A 22312-nucleotide genomic window follows, 5' to 3' on the forward strand; every position below is an offset into this window, starting at 1 on the left:
TGGGAGGCTGATTCAACTCGCTCTAAGATACATATCTAACACAAGGCATATGAATGGCTCTCTGAGGCTGTGTATTTCTTTCCACTGCATACAAAGGGATTCAAAGGGAAAAATTATATTTAAATGTGTAATTGTAGATTTTAAATGAAGCAAAAGTAATCCACCTAACCTACTGTTGTTGTTGTTGGGATTTCCTCATTAATGTCATTGCAACTCTTCAGCATTTTAATATATGATTCATATGGAAGGCAAACACATGGAAGCTACTACACTAGCGATGATGAAGAACAATAAAAATAAATTCCTGCTGGCAAAGTGGGACTGTGCTTCATAGATATCCTATTTTTGATAACAAAGGTTTTCTCCTTCAGGTTTCTCATTTGGATACCTCTGAGAGGTTTAAAAGCACTGAGCACCACCTTCTATTAAACATTTTGCCCGAGATGTCTTTTTTTTGTTTGTTTGTTTGTTTTTTAATATAGCACATTACCATGCTCAGCAGAAACAGAAGCAGCCAACTGGTTAAATGAGTAACATTCTAAAATGGTCAACGGTAACCCTTATTCTTGTTATAACCAGAAGAACAAACACGCATCACTAAGCAGCACAGAAGTCAGTATTTTATTCAGAGATCCAAAAAAAAAATCCCATACATGCAAAACATGGCATGCTGTACAAAACCCAATGTCGAAACCATCAATATTTGAACTTCTTCCCAGTTTGAGGATAACAGTCACGAAAACTTACCTCCTCTACAGTGCTCTACAGGACACTACAGTCCCCACAATACCTAGAATTCATAACCCGATCTAATCAGAAGGAGAACACGTTTTGTAGCCGGGATGGAAACAACCACCCCTCAAACCTGGCACAGCCGTTCTGCCTGATGGTGTAGCTGCACACCCCTCCACTCGCTTGGCCCAGCAGTCAATAGGAATTCTGTGAATCATTTCAGTGGAAACAGATTCTGTGATAACACGGCCCTCTGACAGGAGGGAGGCAGCCCTTCCTGTATGAGTAAATGTGTTACACTGGCGCAAGAATAAAGCACAGAGAAAGATAAGGTGTGTTGGATTATAGCTGAGCTGCTTCAAAATGATAACATACCTTACAGCTTCTCCCACATTTCCTCTAGCCAGAGAACCTTGCTTCTTTGAAGAAATCTGTTTAAATCCTTCTCATACTAACTCTTCCTATGGCTGAATAGATTGTATTTGTTGTTAGGAAAAACAAGATTAAGAAATTCCTCAGCTAGGACAATTTAAACAGCCATATCTTAACCAAATGCCTATTCAGTAAGCATTTAAGATTTCTGAATTGAATGAAAATGTACATATAGTGGGGGAATGTTTTGTATTTCTTAATATATTTTAGTCACTGTAATTATAGTTACTTTGAATACTCAGGAGATGTTAAAAATGTAAATTTTTTTCTGTGTATCCATGCAAGCACAGATCTAAAAATTCACATACATACAAAAATAAATTCAGGAAGAATCTTGAAAAAATTAATCAAAACTTAGTAAGTACAACACTGCAATTATCTTTTTGAAAGGGATAATTAATTTCTACAAAGACTATAAGTGCCCTCCTAAATACAGATATTCAACTGAAAGTATGATCTGAGATAATTTTTCTACAATACACTTTATATTGCAAAAATCACTACACTTCTCGAGCAACATTTTCTTTTAAAATTGTTATTTTGAAAATAGATAAGAAAAACGAAGATGACTGATTTCAAAAGGTTTCACTTGTTTACAAAACTATTATTCAAATGTTTTCATAATTCAAAATGTCACCAAAATCAAGTAGAAATGATGTGTTCCAAATCCTGAATTCTCCAGGAATTCCTCAGCTGACCATTTTTTCCAGTCCAGTTAGGAGGTGACCATCTCTACTGCATCTCCAAGACAGTGAAAAGAGAGCAGTCTCAGTACAGAGCACACCAAAGAAACAGCCTGACTTCATTTCACTGAACTGCCCGTGTGAGGGCTAACAGCCACCTTCCCCTAAAGAAAGATGAACCTTCAACAAATCTCCTACTCCCAAGTTAACGCAATGTGAATATCCGCCACAGCATCCAAAATCCAAAAAAGATAAAAAGGGAGACTCAGGCAATGCTGTCCTGAAAAACTGGTCCACTAAAAGCATATTTTAAATGGCAGGTCATAAGAATTAGCAAAAACAAATTGACTCCCTTTATCAGATTAACCTTACTAGAAGAGAAAAGGCTAAACATAAAACACTGAAGATACACCTATCTCCAACTCCCACCATTTGACTTCTGGTGATGACTGTAGCACAACACTCAAGATAAGGACAGGCCAGTTTCAGTCTCAGCTGAATGTTCTTTCTTCTGGTGAAACATTTAGTAATAACTAAGCATTCAGGGGTGTTTGGTTTAGCATTTCCTTTCATCTAATCAGAAAGTGTTTAACCCCTTCACCTGTGAAAGCAACATACAGCTTTCTACTGATTTCATTTGACTCAAATCAGATACCAGATCTAGCACACACACAGAAGCAAAATAATAATCCATCTCTGCTTTACAGGAAACTTCCTCATAGAAAAAGTAATCTTGATGAAAACAAAGACTTCTGATAACAGACAACTGTTCACACTTTAACTAGAAGATAAATAATGTTACTGAATAAGGATTGAAATAGATTAAAAAAAAAAAACTTTTACAGTGCAAACAAAAGCTTATTAATTACTGGGAAAATGTACATTAACTTGTGAAAATATGAAATACATAAAGATGAAAGCAGTTGTTAGAACGTAGTTACACATTTTAACATTACATTTGTGCATAAGAATTTTTAGAATCAACTCTTAGCTTTCTTCTCCAAAAATATGGATGGAACAACAACTCTGGTCATTGCATTTTCAATTCACAAAGGAAAAGTAACTTCCAATTCTTCAAATTTTGTAGGCCCTCCCACTGCTTATAAAACAAAACCAAAGCAAGCCCAATACAATAAATAACACCAGTTCTTAAAACTGTGGCAATCCCTACAGCTGCCCTATCGGGCTCTGATGAAAAGGGTTTCATCAGGAGTTGTAGGACAATTCTCCTTCTCAGTAACAGTCTCCACCGTGCCTGAAGCAGACACAATCACTACTGTTTTAGCTGCTGAAAGAGCCTTCTCCTTCTCTGCGATGGCAGCACAGACTGCCACAATTTCATCACTTTCAAAGTCATAGTCTGGGATCGATTCTTGCGCAAGCTCTTTTTCGTTTACCAGTGCTTGCGCTGCCTCAGTCTTTGTTGCCTTCTGCTGTTCATGCAGTTTTCTTGCCCAGGAAAGGTCCTCTTTCCATACTTCAGGGTTCATTGGAAAGATGTGTAAGGACACCTGGAAACTTCGGATTGCCTATAAACAGAACAGGGAAGAAACAAGGATTAGAAACTTTAAAGCCTACATATTTCATCATAGAAATTAAAAACAACAACAACAAAAAATAATGACATACATCATTCAAGCAAAGACAAAAGTGAACTCACTCCAGTCTGTTTTTAGTAGAACAATCCTCCCTCAGATATAAGTTCAATAGCAGTATCACCCCTAACTACCATGCACAAAACATACCTAGAAAATACATATAAAGGTAAAAGCAAAAATAATTTTTGTTTTGATGGTTTTCTATCCCACTTTTCTCCTATCATCAGATGTACAGGAAGGCAAAAGCAGACAGGTATGGTTTAAAGATCTACAGAAAAGGGATGACTGGGATTTGAAGCATCACTAATGTTACTGCTTTTAAATTAGCATGCAGTCATTTCACAAGCAGACCTAATACCACAGCAATCATAGCCCCGTGATAAGCAATTTCTGTAACGTGTTTGTGGTTGCAAACACACTTACCTAAACAGGCAAAAGTAGACAAACTCCGAAATTGGAGTTGCTCTAAGAAAGAACTCCAATAAGCTTATAAATGATGTAATATTAATACAAGTAAGTATAGTTGATATTGTTTCTCCTGTCTTTCAGCTCAATTGGGAAAAGTCCCACAAATACAAATACTCAACACAGAAGTTGTTAAATATAAAAAAAGGTGACCATCTAATCGAGCAGATTTGATAATTGGCAGTAAGGAGAGATCGGTACAACACTGGAAAAATGCTAGACCAAGAATTACAACTGTATGGTATTTATAGTTACATTAATGCTGAAAAGGTCAAGACTGACCTTACCTACTCAGACTTATGTGTACATACACAGAGGCATGTGTGTATTTAACTTTTATGACTGCATGGTCAGTTATGGAAGTGGCCACCTGAATGACCAAACGACATACAGAAGCCTTCCTGTAGGGTGGGAAAACAGTGATGATATGGATTTGGGTTATATTTGGGAAGAGGTCTAGCAGCTTGCAGATATACCATTAAATTCCATATTCTGTTGTAATTTATAAATACTTACACCATGCAAATTAATTTGAAAAATGACATTTCATCTGCATTGGCAGAAGCTGCCAATTCATCCTTCTACTGGCACAGATTAATATATGGACTCTGTATGACGTGAACGCAGCAGACGGGAGATACAAATCAGATTTAGGAAATGCTGATTATGCTATCAGTATTACTGCTGTTGTAATAGGCAGCCTTTCAGTTCCAGGAAAAAAAACATAATACTTTATTATTGGTCCACAGCCAGCTCTGAAGTGTAGGAGCATGCTGAACTTTAAACAGAAGGAGGAATGCAGTTTAATTCTTGCAAAACAGTGTTGTTTTAAGCAACTTTGCTAGCTTTTCACTTCCAGGGCTAGATTAGCTACAAATAAGCACTAAATGCTCTTTTTTTTTTTGTGTATTTCTGTTGAAAACAAAAATATAAACAAACACTATCGGCTTTAAAGTTTCCCATGAAAGAGGCCCCCTAATTAAAACCTGTCTATATAGTTATGGTCATGCACAATAAGCAACATTAAATACAATAATCAAATACAAGGCCAAATTTAATAAGCTTAGAAGCTGCCTAGATGATTCATACAATACAGCATAAAACGATCATCTTTGTAAATCTATTAGAAAAAAGATTCTGTATGTGACAGTTTTATAAATAAATCATAAAATAATAATAATACAATAATAAAGTAAAATTTAAGTGCTGCAAAATATCAGAGGGATTAATTTTAAAGCAGCAATGTAATACTGAAAAATACAGAATTGTCATCCACATAAAATTTCATATTGCCAGTGTAACTGCTTCCACAGCCATTAATATTATGACAGAAGAAAAGAAAATAACAGTGCTACTTTTAATTCTCCCACTGATGGATATACAAGTCTTCTTTTCCAACTGTCTGTCTGGCATTATAGGAAAATGTGGTGGCACTAGATAAACTTGGTATTTCTAGCCTCATTTTAATGGGCAGCTGTGGTATTAGAGACCCTGCACGTAAGGACTACAGGATTTTTACTGGTAACAACGGACAAGGAGAAAGCTGAGGTTCTCAACAACTTTTTTGCCTCGGTCTTCACTGTCAACCCCTCTCCTCACACCTCCTGAATTGAAGGACCAGGCAAAACCATGGTCTATGAGAACGAAGAACCACCCACTATAGAAGAAGAACAAGTTCAAAACCTTCTAAGGCACCTGAAGGAATGTAAGTCCATAGGACCTGATGAAATCCATCCACAGGTGCTGAAGGAGCTGGCGGATGAAGTTGCTAAGCTGCTTTCCACTATATTTGAAAAGTCATGGCAGTCTGGTGAAGTTCCCACTGACTGGAAAAGGGGAAACATAACCCCCATTTTCAAAAAAGGAAAAAAGGAAGAGCCGGGGAGCTACAGGCCAGTCAGTCTCACCTCTGTGCCCACCAAGATCATGGAGCAGATCCTCCTTGAATCTCTGCTAAGGCATGTGGAAAATAAGGAGGTGACTGGTGACAGTCAAAACGGCTTCACAAAGGGCAAGTCATACCTGAAAAATCTGGTGGCCTTTTACGATGTTGCCACAGCATTGGTAGATAAGGGGAGAGCAACAGATGTCATTTACCTGGACTTATGCAAAGCATTTGACACTGTCCCACATGACATCCTGGTCTCTAAATTGGAAAGTCATGGATTTGATGGATGGACCACTCAGTGAATCAGGAACTGGCTGGATGGCCACAATCTAAGGGTTGCGGTCAACAGCTCAATGTCCAAGTGGAGACCAGTGATGAGTGGCGTTCCTCAGGGGTAAGTACTGGAACCAGTGCTGTTTAGCATCTTTGCTGGAGACATGGACAGGGGGATAGAGTGCACCCTCAGCAAGTTTGCCAATGACACCAAGCTGTGTGGCACGGTCAACATGCTGGAGGGAAGGGATGCCATCCAGAGGAACATACACAGGCTGGAGAGGTGGGCCAGTGCAAACCTCATGAAGTTCAAGCAGGCCAAATGCAAGGTCCTGCACCTGGGTCACAGCAATCCCAGGCACAAATACAGGCTGGGAGGAAAATGGATTGAGAACAGCCCTGAGGAGAAGGACTTGGGGCCCTTGGTGGATGAGAAGCTCAACCTGAGCTATCGATGTGCACTGGCAGCCCAGAAGGCCAACTGCATCCTGGGCGGCATCAAAAGAAGCGTGGCCAGCAGGTTGAGGGAGGTGATTCTGCCCCTCTACTCTGCTCTAGTAGACCCCATCTGGAGTACCTGGAGTACCCCACATCCAGCTCCGAAGTCCTCAGCACCGGAAGGACATGGACCTGTTGGAACGGGACCAGAGGAGGGTCACAAAGAGGACCAGAGGACTGGAGCACCTCTCCTACGAGAACAGGCTGAGAGAGTTGGGGTTTTTCAGCCTGGAGAAGGGAAGGCTCCGGAGAGATCTTAAGATCTTTCAGTACCTAAAGGGAACTTAAAAGAAAGATGAGGACAGACTTTTTAGCACGGGCTATTGCAATAGGAAAAGGGTAATGGTTTTAAACTAAAAGAGGGCAGATTTAGCCTAGATATAAGGAAGAATTTTTTTATGATGAGGGTAGTGAGACACTGGAACAGGTTGCCTAGAGAGGTGGTAGATGCCCCATCCCTGGAAACATTCACGATCAGATTAGACAGGGCTTTCAGCAACCTGATCTAGTAGAATGCAAACCTGCTTATTGCAGGGGGGTTGGAACTAGATGATTCTTAAGGTCTCTTCCAAACTAAACTATTCTATGATGCTACAATATTTTATTGGAATTTAAGTCTTTATTTCTTGCACTACTCACCATGACAATAAATAAATAATTTTTACAGAAACCTTTAGCATTGAAATACTCATGAAATTTTAGTATATTTAAAGACATCTCATTACAATTCTCTGCTTTAAACAAAAAAATAAATCCAATTATTTCAGATATGTTCACTCTACTTTAATAATTATGTACGATATAATCTAAATGGTAAATATCTTTTTTAACTATAAACCGTTAGGCTGAACTTTTCTATACAAATTTTCAGATTATTTCTTTTTTTCAATAAAAATTTTCTCTCTGGAAATTTCAGCTAAAGTAATTCTTCTGTCTTCAAGAATGGGGTGAACAATCAGTATTTCGCAGTTCTTACATTTATAAAAAAATTTTATTCAAAGGTTCTGGTGCTCTCATGTTTTAGAGAAAAGACTTGAAATAGAGGAGGCAAATTTCCCAGATGTGAAAGACATCACACCTGCTTTGTGATCTGCCTTACAACTATTGGAATTTGGTCAAGTTATAAACCCTAAAAAGTCTTTGTTCCTATTTGGTAGGTGTCTGTGACATGACGCTAGCTTAATTCTACTGTGCTGGAGGTTCTCCACTGCAGAAGATTTACGCAGCGTGGATGAAGATGCATGCATCACTCTCAGGGGTGACTCAGCACAGGTCCTCCCTGGGCCGCAGTGCCTGACGGGTGGCGCGACTGGCCAGAGGACACGTGCCTGAGCCTGGAGGTATGAGAATTTAATAGCCTGTGGCAACTGATAGAAAAAGATCTCCTCAGTTTCTTTGGGTGCAGACACACATCCCTGTACAGACTCAAGTTTCAGAAAACTTCCCGTCAGCCACTTTGTCTATTTCAAGTTTCTCCTCAAGGAGCCTCTTCCTCACTTCCCAGTGAGGTACTTCCTTCTTCCTCTGCCTTTTGGTGAGGTACTCCCATTTCCTAGATCTCATTCTGCACCAACTCACTCCTTCCCAGCCCTCCTTCCTCCCAGCACTCACTGCCTGTCTGCCGTTACACCTCAGCGAACATGCCTGCAAGGCACGACAGCATGCTCTGCAGAAGTCACTGCTTCAGGCTACCTTCGCCATAAAGATCTCTACGCTATGGCTCTACTACATGCATGGACATAATCCAGGACGGCTGAGGAAACAACAACCAAGAAAAGAAATTTACCCCATCCTAGAAATTCACATATTTAGCCCAAGAAAATAAAACCTGAAGTGGTATGCCTGCTCTTAACTTGTAAATCAGGAAAGTCCTGGAGGATGGAAAACATTTACTTATTTCCAAATTATATTGCTAAAATTATTACAAGGAATTTTTTTAAAACGGTAAAGCGACTTTCTCCCCAACCCCAGTTTGTACTCTGCATCAGTTTTAGCTAACACTTTTAATTACAAAGTCTAAATGTCAAGAAGATGGACTTCCTCATCATGGTTAAAGTCTCAAAAGTTCTGAGCATCTGACAAGAGTAACTAACAGAAGGCACCAGCTAAGTCAGTGGGGAATGCTCGCAAGAACTGAGTACCCCTGATAGAAATGTAGGTCATTTTAACTTTTGGAGACTTGCTTGACCTTCCGCTTTCTTGACTGAAAATAAAAATCACCTCTGAGTAGAAATCATTTTCACTCATGAAAAAAATGCCAGCCTGAGCTGGTTGCCCAAGACCATGTCCTGATGGTTTACGAATTTCTTCAAGGTGCAAGACTCAGTCACTTTCAGCTGGTCTTTTTCTTTTTTTTTTTTTTTAAATGGTACTTTTGTTTTGGTTTTTTGTTTAATGAAAGCATGGGCCTCACTCTGTCTCATGGGAAGAACTGCTCTAATGAAGATATTGATATGAAATTGTTACTGCTTGAGTTGTCATCACCAATGCAGTAAGCATCATTTGTAATAACAAATATTTATAATTATAGGAGAGAAATATTGCAAGCCTGATTACATTTCTACAGTTTCTACATTCACATTGCAAAGTTTACTCAGGTGTACTACTGCAAATCAATTTGTAGAATTTAAGGAATTTCTGCCTTTACAGAAATAAAGTTCTGCCTCCTCACATTTAAGTATTACTGTTGAATTACCCTATGTAGTAAATTCAGAAAAAAAAGCAAACAGCCTTTGTAAAAGCTAAATAAAAAGAGGTTAATTTATCTCACCCTTTCTGTCACAAGTTTGACAAAACCAAACCAAAACATCTATCTTTGTTTGCAATAAATTAACAGATTTCGCAGCTCATAGTAGAAATTACATTTGTTTCAAAGCTGTATTTTAGGTCTGGGAAACTTGAAATTAAAACACAGTAAATTAGTTTTTCAAATGAAAAAATGCATCATTCACTGTGAAGTAAAAAAAATATTTACAACAGACCATTTGGCAGGATGTGGGTAGTGAAAACAGACATTGGTGGAGGAGAAATGAAACAAAGAAACAGAAGAAGCTACTCCTGAGAAGGGTAGTAATTCGCAAATCTCAGACATGACTAAAAAGCCCTGACACTTACACTTTATTAGCTTTTCTTTGCAAAAAATATAATGCAGTGAAAAATTAGAAAATCATGGTAATGAAAGGGTAATGGAAAAAGCATAATTATGACTTAGATCATCTGGTCAAGAAGCCTCTACAGGTTCAATAATTATGAAATCATTTAGCATTTTAAGACCCCCTCCAATCTTAACCTTTTAAGATTCCTTAAAAATTGCTTGGTTCAGAAATAAATAATGAAAATTATGTGCATTTTAGATTAACCCCCCAAGTTCTTTGTAAATGGGAACAATATGCCTCAAAGACAGAAAGGCAAAAAAGCAGAAACGACCAGTATTGAAGCACTGGAGGCACCACCAGGAGCTTTCCCACCCCTGAGCTCCCTGCTTAGAGACAGACAAAAACATTCAGAGGGGAAACTACCTGGTGATAACCCCTCCTCCCTCCCTCTTCACAGACTGTAAGGTCAGTATAACAATTACAGTAGCACATATAGTAGTGTTTTGTTTCAGGCGAATAATGTGCTCTGATGCAAATCTCTGATTGTTCCCACCTAAAATGCTTTGGTTTGAATCGTGGAATAGTCTCAGACTACAGAAACTAGATCCCTTTCTGATTAAGCTTGACTACGCACTCCAAGAAAGCGCCTGAACTGCTACTTGGAGTAAAACAAAATTAATATAATGTAGATCCAGACAGGACACACCATCTACTCTTATCTTCTACACTGCAAAAGCAATGAAATGTCATCTATTATGTGATGTGATGCATATATGCATGGATTTATATTAAATATTTCATATTATGATATTGCATCTACATAAGGTAGCACACTACACATATGTAACACACAGCGTTTCTCTTAAATTATTCTTATCACTTGGTGGTTTGGGTTTTTTTTGTTGTTTTGTTTGTTTGTTTTTTTAATTCTGTTCCTTACTACATTTTAAAAAGAAACTGGGCTTGCATGATCTGTTAGCATCCCTCAAAAAATCATAGTGTATTTTTTTGTTCTTGAAAATTTTCGGTCCAAACATTGTAACTTTGCAAAAACACACTGGATTAACAACAAAATAATTTGTATTGAACCAGCATGCAGCTACTTCTATCAGAAATAGGAAAAAAAAAAAAGATACTGTTTTTATTTTAAGAGCTCACAATTAATTACTTTTCTAATGGACTTTTATAAACATGTCTGAATTTAAAAGTTCACTCGGTATGTTTCCAGACTAACTAGCAGAAAACTTTTATACTATATATGTTACATTATTTACAATGGTATAGGCTATAGGCAGAGGGAAGAGTCTCCCTTTGCATCACATCGTGTATCCAAGACAGCACCGTGGCATACAGCTGCAGCTAGAGAAAGGATGTACTCCAGCTGCTGCAGAGCTTCCCAGCCTTTTTGCTGTCTTATTAAGAAAAGGAGCAGGTTCAGTCTCCATTTGGGGTGAAGGAGCAAGACTAAGCACACATGATTTGCTGCACCTGAAGCAGAAGTGTAGGAAATAGAGAAAACAAAGTAATAGAATTTTATTAACAGGCATGTATGAAACTGAGCCTGAATATCAACTGGGACTTCACAGTACCTCATCTTTGAACTGTGGCGAGTTTCTCTGTAGCAGTACAGTACCCAGAATGTAGTATGTGCAGTTATGTCAACATAATTATTACACTGCAAAAAGCCACCACATAAATATAGTATATAACACAAAAGGCTTTAAGCTAGGCAGGTCTTCCAGAAGACCAGCAACAAAGCTGCACAGGAAGCATTTCTGAAAAACAACAAAGTGGAGGGAATACTGGAGATAAATAACAACAACCTTTTCCCTTGCTTACTTTCAGGTTACATAAGGATATTCAATTATCTTGGTATTTCTGTACTTTCATTCTCTCACACATTCAGAGGATGTAGTTTACAAGTTTAGCTTATCAATGTCCATTTTCCTACCAGTGCTATCTCCCCCAATCCAAGCTGGGCACGTCCCAAAGTCTGCCAGGCATCCCAGGAACGTGGGTTTCTCTGGACAGCCATTTCTGCTGCATGCACTGCTGGGAACATTTCATGCAAGGACATCAGGACCTATGACAGAAGAAAGAAAAATAAGAGGAACAGGGATAAGCAAAACTGAAAGCAGATTTAAGTTTTCTGGGATTACCCAGGCAAACACCATTATTTCAATAACTAAGGACAGGTTCATTTCACCTAGTTTTTTCTAGTTTATAGATTAGTTGCCTAATCACAGAAAGTCACCCAGAATCATTCCATAGCCCATGGAGAGAAATTAAAACAATACAATACATAAGCAAGTATTGCTGAAAAATTCCTGGGTTATATTTTTTCTTTTTAATAGAGGACTTCTATTCAGTCCTGAACAAATTCAGTAGCAGTGTGCATGATATAATTATAGAAACAATCCCAGTAATTCAACATGAAAACAGCCCTGAACAATTACTACTGTATTTGGAGAGTAGCTTTCCGCAATAGCAAAACCTAGCTTAGACATGAAGTCACCTACATTAAAAAAAAAAAAAAAAAAAAAAAAAGTGGTTTCCGAATGTGGAAATCTCTTTTACTCAGCACTACAGCTTAGTGTCAGCCTGTCACCATAGTATTCTATTCCTTGCACTGAATCTCCATAACTAAGCCTACAATTCATACTTAACAATACATAACATGGCTCAAACCTCAATACCTTGCTGTATTTTTCCAAGACCACCATGAGATTGGCACATTACCTGAAGACCTGCATCACTCTGAGATCATGATTTCAAACACCCACATGCTGTGGTGATAGATACCAGTGTAAGAAACAAATGACAACTGCATTCCTACAGCATGATGAGAATGACAACCACAAGAGTAAGACTCATGTGTGGGAAACCACTTTCATCCAAAATGACCCACAAGCATGATGAATAATATTAGAACATATTAGACTACTGCTGCAGCACAAAAAGCATTTACTTAACCTTACTGTTCTATGATATATTAAATAGATAAATATGAGTGTGGATTCAGGATTCAAATGCAATTATATTGAGTATTTATTAATATAAAATACTTACAAAGCACTGGGATGAGTACAGTGTAAAAAAAAAAAAAAAAATCTTTACTACAATCTCTGTACCCAAGAAATGCAGGAAGCATAGCTGCCAATAAACCCTTTGGATCCATACTCTTGCTATTTTAATAAGAGTATTTTTTTTCTAAAGACTGGTCCTATGGTTTCTCTTTAATTCTCTCTAATTTAATTTAATAGACTGTACACTGAAATTCAGAAGTACCTAAAAATCTTTAAAGAACAACCCACAGTTGTATGTCATGTCATTTTTTGGTTTTTTTTGTTTTTTTTGTTTTTTCCCAACAGTTCTATGTATTTTTCCAAAACTTTCAGTTTACTGTGGTTTTCTGTGCAGTTTCTCTTATCTGCAGCAGATCTGTGAACTGAATCAAACTGTTAGAGGTAGATAGGTATATACCCTACCAACATTAAGCGATTCTGCACGTCAAGTAGCTTTTACATTTATCTCTTAATGTTTTTTCTCATAAAAGAAAACAAATCCAAGTAGACACTCACCTGAACATTTTAATGTATCCTGAGCATTCTGCATTTCCTACCAGTACTTTCTACTGCAACACAATTCCCAAACATCTATGAAAGTATTTAAGAAATCTTTTGCAGCTTTTAATGAATTTATTGCTTTGCTTACTGAACTGTGACTTCACTAATAAAAGAAAATTATTCCATTTTCTTTTATTTTTAACCATTGTGTGTCCTAATTTAGACAGCTGCTTTAAAAATGCTCTTCCAAGTCACGGTGGTAATTATTGTGCTGCCGGTAACTACAGCATCAGTTTCTCAATGTACATTCAAATAAACACATACTGGAATGTATATGCATTTTATCCAGCACAGGTGCTTTTCTCAGCTATTAAAAAAATGACCAAGCTATACTTGTCAGTCATTATAAAAAAATAAACTTATTACTGCTCACTGTTTTCCTACACTTTGTTTTCAGGTGAAGAGATGGTCAAAACAAACATACAAAGTCAGACCTGAATGTGTGCAGCCTTACCTTGGGTTACTCTGTCTGTGATCATATCATTGAAAACTGAACCAGCAAACACTCAGTTATTCTACATCTGGAAAGTCATGGTGAAAAAAGAATAAAAACCACTGCCAGCATAAAGTTTCCTTCTGCACAGCTTTGACAAGAGGCATTAAGTCCTTTTACAGGGGCAGCCCACACGGAGAAGTCAAAGCCAGACAGGAACCACGTGTGCTGTAGCCCCTTTAGTCATACAACTCGCTGCCACTTGCTCAACATGCAGTCACGTCACGCACCATCCCCCCGTGACACACATTCTAGCGTGGTATCCACCCCACTAGTACGGTAAGGACCTACAGGATTATTGTCATTCCTCACACACGTGCCCCCTAGACAGGGTGTGTCCAAAAAGGGGGAAGGCAGGTAGTAGATCATGGCAACTATACTGGTGGCCTTCGTCAAAACATGGATTTCTCATCCTGAACTAGCTTAATGTATCCGTCTAACAAAAACTCACAATCATACTGCTAATTCCACAGACAGCACTTCCTGCACAACATATACTTTGGTACTTATACATACTTGAATAATATAGAATAATAATCCCGAATTCTGCATGGCAATGCAAGATGTGAGGCTTATTTTCAAGGATGCAGCTACTCTGAAATACTTTCACTGCATTTCAGATCTTCTTGCATAACTCATCGCTAGTTTAAATATATCTAGAGCTGAACTCCTTGACTCCTTCCCAAATCATCGTACTTCCATTTATCTGCAGTGCTTCTATTACCACAAAAGTATCATCTTTAATTTTCTCTTCCTTCTTGTAAATTTAGTCTACACTTATGCCTTGTAAAAAAGCAAGGTTATTTTGCTACCTGCAAAACTGTATTTTATTGTCTTTGTTACGTTCTCTTTACTGTCGGTTTTCTTGATCCCTACGTATCACACCACAGTGGACCAAAGTCCATTTGACTTAATAAAAAGTTAGACAATCAATGTCTTGTTCAAAGTCTTGCTCTCACTTTCTACCGTATACAACTTGATTTTCTACTCTCATTGTAAGAATCGATATTGTCTGTTTCCTTTTATTTACCTCCTTTTGAATAACTTACTCTTATTTGCTCTAACATGGCTTCAACACAATGGTCTATTTTTCTGCTTCTTACAAAGATGCCCCTACGTCTTCCTTATTTCTGCCCATATGCTTGAAATACTTGGGCTGAGCAGGAAAGTATTACCTCTTTATTCAAAGGCGTGAATGAAACATGTACCTGGAAGCCAGCAGCAGTCCCTACGCCCAATCTGAGCAGAATGCTTGCAGCTACCCTTCCCTTTGCTCAATTTTATTGCATTGTCACAGTCATTTATTTTCTTTGTAAGTCTGTTTAAACCTAAGACATTTAAATTCAGTCACTGTTTTGACATAGTTATTCTGTAGAAAACAGAATAAACAGAATACACCCCCAAAGGCTCCCTCCAAAATAAGCATGTTCTCTTCAAAAGAGTAAAGTGAACTCTGTGCAGTGTTTCTTGTTGGGAGCTCTGTTGTACTTTATACAACAAACTCTTGACCCTCTTTTAATCCTTTATGGACTACTTCAGTACAGTTGACTCTGAACTGCAAGACACCATCAGCATCAATCCAGACCTGCAACCAATTACGTTACTTCATCAGTTAACTCTGTGCAATTTCTTTTCATTCAAGTTACATTCACATTAATTTCAATGTGTTTTGGTGCGGGTTTTTTTTGACAGCAAAGATCATTATCACCCTCTGCTAGGTACTTCCTGCAAAACATTCAGGTTACTAGTAAAAGCAGGAACAATCAAGCGTTATTCTAAAAAAGTCACAAACCATTATAATAAAGTAGCATACTCACATGTAACATTTCTTTTTTAAGCAATGCTTACTTTTTAGAGAAACTAATTCAGCTGCATTTGGATATTTTTCAATGACTAGACAAATAAAATGATGCTTCACAGATGAATTATGTATCACTGAAAAGTCCATTTAAATTACTCTTCCTCAATGTTTTAGCATCAACCTATGTCTTTAGATGGCCACACATACAGAAAAATGGACAAATATTACCTTGCATTTGAGAGCACGAAGATATTAAAATTATGCTGGGGAAAACCCTCATAAAAGACACAATCCTACCAGCAAAATACATCTTTAATCTATTCTGAAGCAAGCTATGACAGAAAAGGGCTATTTTGCCAGAATCATTTAAGGTAAAGGAGAGGATGTGTGTGTTTGGTTAAGAGCTGACACGCTAAGATTCTATTCCTTTCCTGTTGCTCTCAAATGAACTTCTCAGATGAAATTTCTTTTGTAAACTTCATTAGTAGGATGGCACTCAAGGTTCACAGTTAAGCAATCTCATTGCATATTTGATTTATTTTCCAATTATAATGATAACACTTCATTAGAAAGCACTCTTAAAACTAATCAAACAAATAGAAAAAAAATCTTACAAAACAGAAAAAGCATCACAAGACTCTCATGCATACAGATACAAAAAATGACTACAGCGAAATTTCTTACAAAGATGTTCAGTAGGTAGATTTTCAGAACTTAATTTATTCTAACATAGACTTACCATTATCATACGCATTAAAACAATGAACATCCATGTCACTACAATGACTTAAATTAATAGATCTAGTTTGTTTTGCTTTGTTTTGATTTCTTTTTTTTAAAAAAAGAGACAGATGAGAAGAATTAGAAGAACTCAGTGGCAAAAAACCCAATTAAACATAGCAACTACCATCAGGAGACTGACCAAGTATTAAAAATCCAGGCAGGAGAATGACCCATCCTGTCCTACCCACAATATTTTGGAAGTGTTATGAATCTGACTAAGTCCTGGTTTTAGATGAGCTTACTGGCTTGAAGCTGAATCACTAGGTATAGATACATTCCAAGTCCAGTGAAACTGACCCAATTCCTTCTTCTATCCAGAAACGCATTTCAAAACACTGATGAATAAAATTCTTCCTACTCATAAGCATTTTGCGTTTATCCATGCTGTAAAGCAATTACTGCTGTACCACATGGCAATGCTTTTTGCCATATAGCTGTCCGGAGTTTATATCAATGTTTTGACGGTAAACTCTTGATATTACATCCCACTTAAAAACAAACAAACAAACAAACATTTAAATATTACCAACAATTAGTAGGTGATTTTTTATAACCTAAACTTGGGATTGTCAGTTTGGTTATGTCTTTGGAACCTTATCCTTTCTTAAGCAGGAAGAGGGATGGGTGGAAGTTGATACTATTTCTTCACTGAGTTCAAGATAGGGAAACGGAATGATTTGAATATGAGTATGATAAGACTATGATGGGGTCTGGACTATTAAAAAAAAATATATATAAAAGAGAGAGACATACATCTGAAATCCCGGTCCTGTTTAATGAATGCAAATTGAGAAACAGGATGCAGGGTTCCACAGAAACTAGATCCTCAGACAGCTGACAACAACCATCCAAAAAGTTATTAAATGGAGATAAACCTGTTTGTTTACATTTGTATCTACTTGTTTCTATAAACACCTATAAACAATTGTATTGTGTACTACAGGAATCCTGTCATAGTTGCACCATGTGTTTGACAATGTCATCTGAGCTCTTAGGTGGAAGTACCAGTGGATGAGCAACATGAACGAGCTAAGTTCTCAGGAGTGGTGCAGAATAGCAGCGTGCCTGATGCCCCAGATTTTGTTATATATATCAATGTAATAAGTCCTTTGATACCCCTCTTCACCCAAGAAAGAGTCCTACATGGTTCAGCACACAAACCTTCAGACCCAAATTCAAAGAACTTCTCGAAGCCTGTTCCTCCACCTTTGTAATTCAAAGCAGCAATAAAATAATCCAGTCGATGTCTGAGAAACTTAGCCCATAATGAATTTCAAGCAGTCTGAGTGGCTGCATTAATACAGGCAGTCTTCAAACACTCCTTTGAATTTACTTACAATGCTACTTATCCAGCACTAGAATCAACACTAGGCTGGTTGTTGCTTTCTTACAGGGTTTGTTGTTTGGTTTTTTTGAAACAAAATCACAGAAATGAACTTCTTGCATAAACATTTACTTGCTAGTCACTGTTCCTGCAATGGGGGAGCAGTTCAAGCTAGTAATTTCTATCATATATATAATATATACTTGTATATCAAATATATACACTGAAATATCTTGCATGCAAAGAACCATTTAAGTGCACCCCTAACCTCTCCATACATCATCATAATCTGTTTTTAAATGGATCAAAGAGTAGCTGAGAACAACAGAAAAACGCCTCATTAATTTTGAAGCAGTTGAGCAATTCCACAATTCCCGTATGTTTTCCTGGAAACATGCTTCCTGCAAGTGTCATTGACAACTGGGAACTTTAAACACTATTTCCACTCTTCAGAAATACTGAAAGACATTTGTCCTACATCTGTTAAAATACCAATCTTTAAGAACTTACCATAAATATTTACAGATTCCCACTGTGTCATTAGCATATTTATCTCAGCTGCATATTAAGCAACAGGGTATTTAAAATGTTAAGTTTGCTGCTGAGAAAGGGTATACTAACGAACTGGGAAGCTGCTATACAACCCAACACAAGATTATCTTAATAAATGTAACAGGGTATACAGAAATTCAGCCCCGTGCAAGACACTCCATGCAATGTTAGTTCTCAAAAGAAGTTACTTCATGAGAAGAATTTTCCTCACTGAAAAAAAAAATTAGTATAGACCATAAAGAATCTTTGCATATCGCACAAAGTTGTTCTTAACATGAATCACCTCCTCTAATATGTGACTCGCATACCAAGACAGGCAGATTGTCACAAACCCAATGCTGGTCAAGCCCTTGCTGGAGTTGGTGTACAGTTCTTCCAAATCTGGAGCAACCAAAACTTTCTCATTTAGCTACACTATAACAGTTGCAGTATTTGTGCTGGTATGCTGGACTGGAATAATACAGTCAGCTCTAAGACAGTATCATTCAAATATTAACCACAATATTTTTGGAATGAACTACATATTCCTATTTTGGCAAAAATGGATTTTTACAGCTCACATTAGTGCCTTTAAAAGTAGGAAGGTATCAAATTACACATTATACTAATCAGCTTCCAGTAAGCATAAGTCATACTGCAAAAAACATCTGTAATAATTACTTGCATGTACTAAAGAGATGTCACCCATTTAAATATTAGAGGCTGTGTTAAAAAGATCCAGGAAATAATTTTATACATGCATATTTTGTACCTAGACTTTTCACATGTTCTCATTCACAGTGTAACAGAAGTGTTATGCAATATCAGAAAGTTAAGCCAAAGAGAAACAGCACAACTGCTCTCCTCTTCCAGACAGGAAGCAAAGGCCTGGGTTTCTCTCTTCTTTCAGCCTTCATTACCCTCCAATGGTGTCATTAAACAAATCAAGACATTTGACAAGACGAATCAGTGGCACACAGCTGGTTTCTCGGGTTCCCCTGGTCAGCAGGAAAGCCGTGTGCCTTATTCCTCCAACTCACCTTTGCCATCTAGCTGAAACACAGGGGCTGGGGTGCCAGGTAAGCAAGCATCCCTCAGTACCAGGTATTGCAGCCGGAGCACTGATGGAAGGATTTTGTAGTAAGAATCCGTTTGCATAACTCTCTGCATCACGGTTCGGATCCTGGTAAGCTAACCCTGTTCTCCTGTTATTTCCACTGTAAAAATATTTAATTTTAGGATAATTTCAATTAAATAGAGTACTTCTGGAGAGCTAGCTTAATTCCTGCATTCACATAAGACCATAGTGAAGAACTGTTACAAGAGAGCTACTCACTAATTTGTCCCACTGAGCATAACCATCCTTTTCAGCAGCTTTCTCTTGACTTTAAGTCAAAAAGAAGTAATTCTAATTGCAAAATAAAGGCTACTTCCAAAACGTCCTGTGTTAAGGAGCCAGGATCACAGAAATGAACCATTTCCTTCCAACCTAGAAGTTCAATATATATACCACAGTAAAAAAAAAAAAAAAAAAAAATTATAGGACCTATACCATTTTCACATCTTAAAACATTTATCAGTGGATTTAAAAATTAAACTTATAAATGAATAGATACATAAGTTAAAAACCTTTACAGAAACCTCTAAAGCTGCTAATTAAAGTAGAATTATATTATTCTGTTTCTTCCAATAGTGCATTAAGATTCGGAGGTCCTTGGGACAAAACTCTGGAGATGCTAAAAATTTACATGAGAGCAGAAAGCAATGAGAGAAACTTGTTGAAGAAAAATCTCTCAAGCACTTCTAAACACAGGGCCAAAACTTGCAGGAGGCTGGGAAAAGTCTAATGGAGGAAGTACTGCGACATGCTTGTAGTATTTGTATGACTCTTTCCCAGCCACCCGTTTTTGGAAGTTGTCAGGATACTATAGGGCTAGGAAGATCATGGAATAGTTTGGGCTGGAAGGAACTTAAAAATCATCGAGTTCCAATGCCCCTTGCCATGGGCAGGGACACCTCCCACTAGCCCAGGTTGCTCAAAGCCCCATCCAGCCTGGCCTGGAAATCTTCCAGGGATGGGGCATCCACAACTTTCCTGGGCAACCTGTTCCAGTGCCTCACCACCCTCACAGTAAAGAATTTCTTCCTGAAGTCTAATCTAAACCTACCTTCTTTCAGTTTGAAGCTGTTACCCCTCATGCTATCACTATACGCCCTTGCAAAGAGTCCCTCCCCAGCTCTCCTGTAGGCTCCCTTCAGATAGTGGAAGGCCGCTCTAAGGTCTCCCCGGAGCCTTCCTTTCTCCAGGCTGAACAACCCCAGCTCTCTCAGCCTGTCCTCATAGGAGAGGTGCTTTTTTTTTTTTTCCATTTAAACTAGCATTGATGTAAAGGCATCCAAACACAAATAAATATTCACACATCCCTCACCAAATTTTTTCTAAGACAGTCTATCTGGATCCCTTATATACATATGACATGTTGACAAAGCAATCCAACAATGCACTTCTCCCAAAATAAATCAGGAAGAAAAGTATTTACAGCAACAATTTACAAAAAAACATTTAAAGTATTTCTCAAACTAAATGCAAAATCAAGTAAGATCTAAGCCTTCTGCAGCTATGTAAAACAAAAGCCTCCTTCAGCATCACTGTATTGAAATAAGTCTATGATTATTCAATGAATTCTTTTGAAGAATCAAATTTTCTTCACTTCACAGACAACATGGCTGTGAGGAAGAGATGTGATAGCATCCGGGAAAAAAAAAAGCAGGGGACTTTGGGGGGGTTGTTTTGTGTTTGGTTTTGTAGAGGTTTTTTTTGCAGGGGGGTGGTGGTGTTTTATTCTTTATACAAGAAAAGAATTAAAGTAACAACAAAGATTTTAAAACTAAACAATACAGCAAGATTCCTAAAAGCTACGCAACACATTCACTGAAGTACCATGATTTTACTTTCTCTTTTCCTTTCTCCAAACTTCAAACAACGTATTTTTCAGCCATATTTTGAGTAGCTGCCTTCCTAAAAAAAATTTTCCCATTCTAATCTGTTCAGCTGGTTGAAAGAAGCCATCCATTTCTTGTTCTCATCCTCAATCCAAATTAAAATCTGAAGAGATGGAGACAAAAGTTTTCCAATCCAAACAAAATAATGGATTCTGGCACTTTTGCCATCTAAGCCACGCAAAGACACATAGTAATTACAAGCTGATCTCATAACTTTAGTGAGGCATTGATTGCTGCAACCCCTTTTCCTCAAAACAGCTTTAAAATAAAGGCTCAGATGAAACTGACATCTTAAGTATACATTGTTTAATGGTCTTTTCCAAGACTAATTTATCTGTGTAACACTTAATATGAAAACAGATTGGAGCATATCTTTTTTGTACAGTATCCCTGTTTAAAGTTAATAGTACTAAGCCAAATCTTTAGTAAGAGCAGGCAGATTTTTAATAGTCATATTGGCTAATTTACCACAGTAAGGCTCTCCTTGATCCTCTCAATATAATTTTTTAATATTTCAGTTGCTTTTTCCACGTCGTTACATCCTAATTCATGTCTTAACAAATATGTTGTTTATTGTGATTTTCTGGGATAACAGGATTACTTTAATCTCTATTAAAAGATACCCTGTTGTGTTGGGAAAAATGAAAAACCTAAATTGTGCTGTAGTTTAAACACATAACTACACAGTGTTGCACTTATCTATTCACAAGCACAATGTTTGCTTTTTTAATTTCTAAACTGATAAGTAATTTTAATGCTTTACCTGTGATTTCATCTCATAAAGTGTAGCATCCTCTGGAGTTAATTGAAGTGCTTCATCCCACTTGTGAATAGCTTCTCGGTACCTGTAGTTAAAACAAAATTACCGTCTCACTATATTTAAAGATACTGGATATTTCTATTTATATCCTGACGTTGTCCTAAATAAAGTGCCATGGCATCTCATTAGCATTAATGATTTTTCTACCACTTCCCTGAAAGACATGCTGAACTGTTTTCACGAACTGGCTATTTGTTCTTCTGACCAAATGGATGCCAAGTACGACCGGCCTCAAGTGAATTTACACATCAACAGAGGAAACCTACA

General features: G+C 37.5%; 1 protein-coding gene across 1 annotated transcript in view; it reads right to left on the reverse strand.

Annotated features, from left to right (window-relative positions):
* Positions 1-599: 599 nt before the first annotated feature.
* TTC33 (tetratricopeptide repeat domain 33) overlaps positions 600-22312 on the reverse strand; it is a 47442-nt gene continuing 25729 nt past the window's right edge. The window contains exons 3-5 of the mRNA XM_074166933.1: positions 21989-22070; positions 11616-11747; positions 600-3376 (exon numbers count right to left, since the gene is read on the reverse strand). Of these exons, the coding sequence (XP_074023034.1) occupies positions 3026-3376; positions 11616-11747; positions 21989-22070 (565 nt within the window). The 3' untranslated portion in view covers positions 600-3025. The remainder of the gene's footprint in view (positions 3377-11615; positions 11748-21988; positions 22071-22312) is intronic.

This window comes from Numenius arquata, chromosome Z (genome assembly GCF_964106895.1).
Source record: "Numenius arquata chromosome Z, bNumArq3.hap1.1, whole genome shotgun sequence".
NCBI lineage: Eukaryota > Metazoa > Chordata > Aves > Charadriiformes > Scolopacidae > Numenius > Numenius arquata.